The sequence below is a fragment of the Anoplopoma fimbria genome, unplaced genomic scaffold (assembly GCF_027596085.1).
Source record: "Anoplopoma fimbria isolate UVic2021 breed Golden Eagle Sablefish unplaced genomic scaffold, Afim_UVic_2022 Un_contig_12066_pilon_pilon, whole genome shotgun sequence".
Taxonomy (NCBI): Eukaryota; Metazoa; Chordata; class Actinopteri; order Perciformes; family Anoplopomatidae; genus Anoplopoma; species Anoplopoma fimbria.
This window is the reverse complement of record NW_026551596.1, coordinates 1-5437: the sequence shown is the minus strand read 5'-3', so window position 1 is coordinate 5437 and position 5437 is coordinate 1. Positions and strand designations below refer to the sequence as shown.

The 5437-nt window shown below is 48.4% G+C and overlaps 2 protein-coding genes across 2 annotated transcripts; both read left to right on the top strand.

The window, feature by feature from the left end:
- The first annotated feature begins 1752 nt into the window (after positions 1-1752).
- On the top strand, positions 1753-2306 carry LOC129115680 (puratrophin-1-like). The gene is made up of 3 exons (XM_054626986.1): positions 1753-1918; positions 2019-2188; positions 2267-2306. The coding sequence occupies exons 1-3, from the start codon at positions 1760-1762 to the stop codon at positions 2283-2285; spliced, it is 348 nt and encodes a 115-aa protein (XP_054482961.1). The 5' UTR covers positions 1753-1759; the 3' UTR covers positions 2286-2306.
- A 1408-nt stretch (positions 2307-3714) lies between these two features.
- LOC129115679 (uncharacterized) lies at positions 3715-5182 on the top strand (the record flags this gene model as incomplete). The annotated part of the gene is made up of 4 exons (XM_054626985.1): positions 3715-3772; positions 3900-3994; positions 4124-4304; positions 5130-5182. Coding segments are annotated over exons 1-4 (337 nt in total), but the record flags the coding sequence as incomplete, so codon positions are not given.
- Positions 5183-5437: the final 255 nt, after the last annotated feature.

Sequence of the window (5437 nt, the reverse complement as noted above, 5' to 3'; positions counted from 1 at the left end):
ACCTCTGTAGGCCTCTGTAGACCTCTGTAGAACTCTGCAGACCCTGTAGACCCCCACCCTGCAGACCTCTGTAAACCTCTGCAGACTCTGTAGGCCTCTGTAGACCTCTGCACTTTCTGCAGACCTCTGTAAACCTCCCCTGTAGACCTCTGTAGGACTCCTTGCAGCACATCTCTCGGAATTTGTCTGAACGACACATGTTGTAACCTAGGTGTTTGTGTGCTGTCATGTGTGTTAATGAGTACTTCTGGTGCACATAACACACTGGTGTACTTTGACATACTTGTACTAGAGTAAAGGGTCAGAGTTCCTCCTCATGATTAGGAAGCAGACATCAGGAGGTGACGGAGGTATTATGGGATGTCTGAGCTACATGTGTGTCGTGGTGTCTCCTCAGTAAGCTGCGTCACGTGGTGGAGGAGATGGTGACCACGGAGAGGGAGTACGTGCGCTCCCTGCATTACATCATCCATCACTACTTCCCTGAGATGGACCGGGCCGACCTTCCTCAGGACCTCCGGGGGAAACGCTCCGTGGTGTTCGGGAACCTGGAGAAGCTTCTGGACTTCCACAGTCAGTTCTTCCTCAGGGAGCTGGAGGCCTGCTGGAAGCATCCTCTGAGGGTTCCTCACTGCTTCATCAGACATGTAGGAACCACACACACATCCTCTGAGGGTTCCTCACTGCTTCATCAGACACGTAGGAACACATCCTCTGAGGGTTCCTCACTGCTTCATCAGACATGTAGGAACCACACACATCCTCCTGATCAGGCCACACACACATTCTCACTGCTTCATCAGACATGTCCTCTGAGGAACCACACACACATCCTCTGAGGGTTCCTCACTGCTTCATCAGACACGTAGGAACACATCCTCTGAGGGTTCCTCACTGCTTCATCAGACATGTAGGAACCACACACACATCCTCTGAGTGTTCCTCACTGCTTCATCAGACACGTAGGAACACATCCTCTGAGGGTTCCTCACTGCTTCATCAGACACGTTCCTCTGAGGGTTTCCTCACTGCATCAGACACGAGGAACCACACACACATCCTCTGAGGGTTCCTCACTGCTTCATCAGACACATAGGAACCACACACACTGAACACACAGCTGGTAGAAGGGTTCCATAGATGGATCAATAACATGATGAAGGTGTGTTTGTTGTTGTTGTGTTTGACAGAAGGAGCAGTTCGGTCTTTACGCTCTGTACAGCAAGAACAAACCAAAGTCTGACGCTCTGCTGGCCCACCACGGGAACTCCTTCTTCAGGGTGAGAACCTTCTCTTCTCCTGACTTCACATCTAAAGATCAACGCTCTAGTCTGGATTAATGAAGATCAGAAGATGATCTTCATTATCAAATCCGTTTTAAACTCTACGTGATGTCAGACGTAGAGTGAACCGACCTGAGTCCATGTGGTGACATTTAGATGAAGTATTTAACATGTAAAAACAAATGTTTAACTGAAAGAAGATCCACCAGATGTCAGGAGGGAACCTGGTGAACCTGAAGGCACCATGAGGCCCTTTACTGTGTTAAAGTGGCCCTGTAATTATTTCCCTCTCCTTTAGTGTGTTATAAATATATTTACGCCTAAAAGGAGTTACCTTCCCCCTCAGAATGACCTTTGACCTCTGATGACTCACTGTGACCTCTGAGGACTAACCGTGACCTTTGACCCCCCAGAGGAAGCAGGTGGAGCTGGGCGATAAGATGGACCTGTCGTACCTGTTGAAGCCGGTGCAGAGGATGAGTAAATACGCTCTCCTGCTCACTGACCTCATCAAGGAGGTGGGCGTGGCCCAGGAGGCGGAGCTCGCCGCTCTGCACGCCGCCACCAACATGGTCAAGTTCCAGCTTCGCCACGGCAACGACCTGCTGGCAATGGACGCCATCCGAGACTGTGACGTGAGTTGACTAAAGCTCCTCCCCCTCATGACATCGTCATCATGACATCGTTATCTCTGAACGTCTGTAATGAATAATGAATGTGTTAAACCGTCTCCAGGTGAACCTGAAGGAGCAGGGTCAGCTGATCCGTCAGGACGAGTTCACTGTCTGGACCGGCAGGAGGAAATGTCAGCGTCACATCTTCCTGTTCGAGGAGCTGTTCTCTTCAGTAAACCCAAGAAGATGGAGGGAGGTCTGGACGTCTTCATCTACAAACACTCCTTCAAGGTAAGACCATCAGACCCGGTCTGACTCCCACAGCGGCCCACTGTGGCGGTCCGACTGAGACCCTCTTCTGTGTTACAGACAGCAGATGTGGGTCTGACGGAGTCCGCGGGGACAACGGGCTGCGGTTCGAGTCTGGTTCAGGAGGAGGACGGCCAAGAACCAGACCTTCATCCTTCAGGCCGCCCGTCAGAGGTGAAACACGCCTGACCACCGGCATCGCCAGGATCCTGTGGACCCAGGCCACCAGGAACAAAGGTACAGGAACCAGAGCTCTTCATGGTCCTCTTCATGGTCCTCTTCATGGTCCTCCTCATGGTCCTCTTCATGGTCCTCCTCATGGTCCTCTTCATGGTCCTCTTCATGGTCCTCATGTTCCTCCTCATGGTCCTCCTCATGGTCTTCTTCATGGTCTTCTTCATGGTCCTCCTCATGGTCCTCCTCATGGTCTTCTCCTCATGGTCCTCATGTTCCTCTCATGGTCTTCTTCATGTTCCTCCTCATGTTCCTCTTCATGGTCCTCCTCATGGTCCTCTTCATGTTCTCCTCATGTTCTCCTCATGTTCCTCCTCATGTTCCTCGTCATGTTCCTCGTCATGGTCCTCCTCATGGTCCTCATCATGGTCCTCATGTTCCTCCTCATGTTCCTCCTCATGGTCCTCTTCATGTTCCTCATGTTCTCTTCATGTTCTCCTCATGTTCTCCTCATGTTCCTCCTCATGTTCCTCCTCATGGTCCTCTTCATGTTCCTCATGTTCTCCTCATGTTCTCCTCATGTTCTCCTCATGTTCTCCTGTCTTGTTTCAGAGATGCGTGTGAAGGAGATGGTGTCGATGTTCTCTTAACAAGCCGTTTCTGGACATCCCAGCCTCCGACGCAGCGATCATGTTCGACCATGTTCACTACATCATGAAGAGCAGAGGTGACCCTTTCAAAATAAAAGCATCTTCATCCTCTTCTTCTACCATTCTGTTTATTACGTTATATTGATTGTTTATTGATTAATATCTGGTGATCAGCTGTTTATGACCTTTATATGTAACAATGATAAACAATAAATAAAAGTCTTATTTTCATGATCAATAACTTTTTTTTTTATTGGTTTATTTGGTAGAGACAATGCACCAGAGTTAGAGCTAGACAGATCACCCTAAAAACAGAATATAAGATTATTGATTGATGTGTGATCAGATATTGATTGATGTGTGATCAGATATTGATTGATGTGTGATCAGATATTGATTGATGTGTGATCAGATATTGATTGATGAGTGATCAGATATTGATTGATGTGTGATCAGATATTGATTGATGTGTGATCAGATATTGATTGATGAGTGATCAGATATTGATTGATGTGTGATCAGATATTGATTGATGTGTGATTGATGTGTGATCAGATATTGATTGATGTGTGATCAGATATTGATTGATGTGTGATCAGGTGCCAGAACGCGTGCGTCCATCGCCGTCTCTGTCTTCGATCACTCCCACCCTTTTAATGGAGGAGCGGTGACCTCTGGACCCCGCAGCATCAGGGCCCTCTTCATCCAGCCTGCTGGGGCCGCTCAACCTGCACATGTACAGGTACACACACACACACACACACACACACACACACACACACACACACACACACACACACACACACCTGTCCTGGTCCGGTTCGGGTCAGAACCTCCATCTTAACACCGTCTGTCGTCTCCTCCTGCAGTCAGAACATCTCCTCCTCTTCTGCTGCTGAAGGCTCCTTCATCACCTCCTGTATCGAGGAGGACGAGCAGGAGACCAGCAGCCAGCCCTCCATGAGTATGTACACACACACACTCACACTCACACTCACACTCACACTCACACTCACACACACACACACACACACACACACACACACACACACACACACACTCTAACATTAGCAGCGTTGGTGTTTCCTCTCAGCCACAGAGAGTTCAGGCTCCTCCTCTCGATGTCTCTCCGGCTCCACCGGCTCAGACAGCGGCTGCGTCTCCTCCCACCTGCAGGAGGCGCTGCCTGAGGAGCAGAGCCCCCCGACCAGCCTTCCTCCTCCTCCTCCTCCTCCTCCAACAAACAGCACCTCAACAGCCACTACATTTCAGCTGTGAGTACACAGACCTTCTCCAACAACAGGAAGCATGAAGGAACCTCAGTGTCAGGGTCAATTAGTCAATTAGTTAAACATCAAGGGAGTTGTAGTCCTGAGTACGATGGACTACAAGTTAAAGACAGAGTCAATCAGTTAAAGACACAATAAGCACATTGAATATTTCAGACAGTTCATCAGTGTGTTGTTGTTAAACGTCTCATGACTTATTGACTGAGATAAAAGTGTCTCAGTCAGCAGATAAAACAAAACGCCCATGTGTTCAGACGGTACAGTAACTGTCTGTCTGTCTGTCTCTACCTGTCTGTCTGTCTGTCTCTCTGTCTGTCTCTACCTGTCTGTCTGTCTGTCTCTACCTGTCTGTCTGTCTCTACCTGTCTGTCTGTCTGTCTGTCTCTACCTGACTGTCTGTCTCTACCTGTCTGTCTCTACCTGACTGTCTGTCTCTACCTGTCTGTCTGTCTGTCTGTCTGTCTCTACCTGTCTGTCTGTCTCTACCTGTCTGTCTGTCTATACCTGTCTGTCTCTACCTGTCTGTCTGTCTGTCTCTACCTGTCTGTCTCTACCTGTCTGTCTGTCTGTCTGTCTGTCTCTACCTGTCTGTCTGTCTCTACCTGACTGTCTGTCTCTACCTGTCTGTCTGTCTGTCTGTCTGTCTCTACCTGTCTGTCTGTCTCTACCTGTCTGTCTCATGTCTGTCTGTCTGTCTCTACCTGTCTGTCTCTACCTGTCTTTCTGTCTGTCTGTCTCTACCTGTCTGTCTGTCTCTTACCTGTCTGTCTGTCTCTACCTGTCTGTCTGTCTCTACCTGTCTGTCCTCAGAAAGCAGTCCCAGTCATCGGCCCTTCCACCATCGTGTGATCAGCTGATGGACGGTAAGTGACCTCAGTTTGACCTCAGTTTGACCTCAGTTTGACCTCAGAGGTCATCAAACATTTATCTTTTATCTTCAAACACATTTTAAACGTTGAAACAGGAAAGAGAATAAAAACACTGAACAGTGATTCATAAAATAAATTCAGATTAGTTTAGTGGAGCTCCAACTCATCATTATTGATCACTGAAACACTGAAGATCTGATCTGATCTGTTAACCCTTTACATAACTCATAAACACACTTCTGTCTCTCT

Bases quoted from the DNA above. Each gene is read 5' to 3' on its own strand.
- LOC129115680 (XM_054626986.1), top strand. From the start codon at position 1,760: ATGAGTAAATACGCTCTCCTGCTCACTGACCTCATCAAGGAGGTGGGC. The intron at 1,919-2,018 runs GTGAGTTGACTA...AACCGTCTCCAG, and splicing joins ACGCCATCCGAGACTGTGAC to GTGAACCTGAAGGAGCAGGG.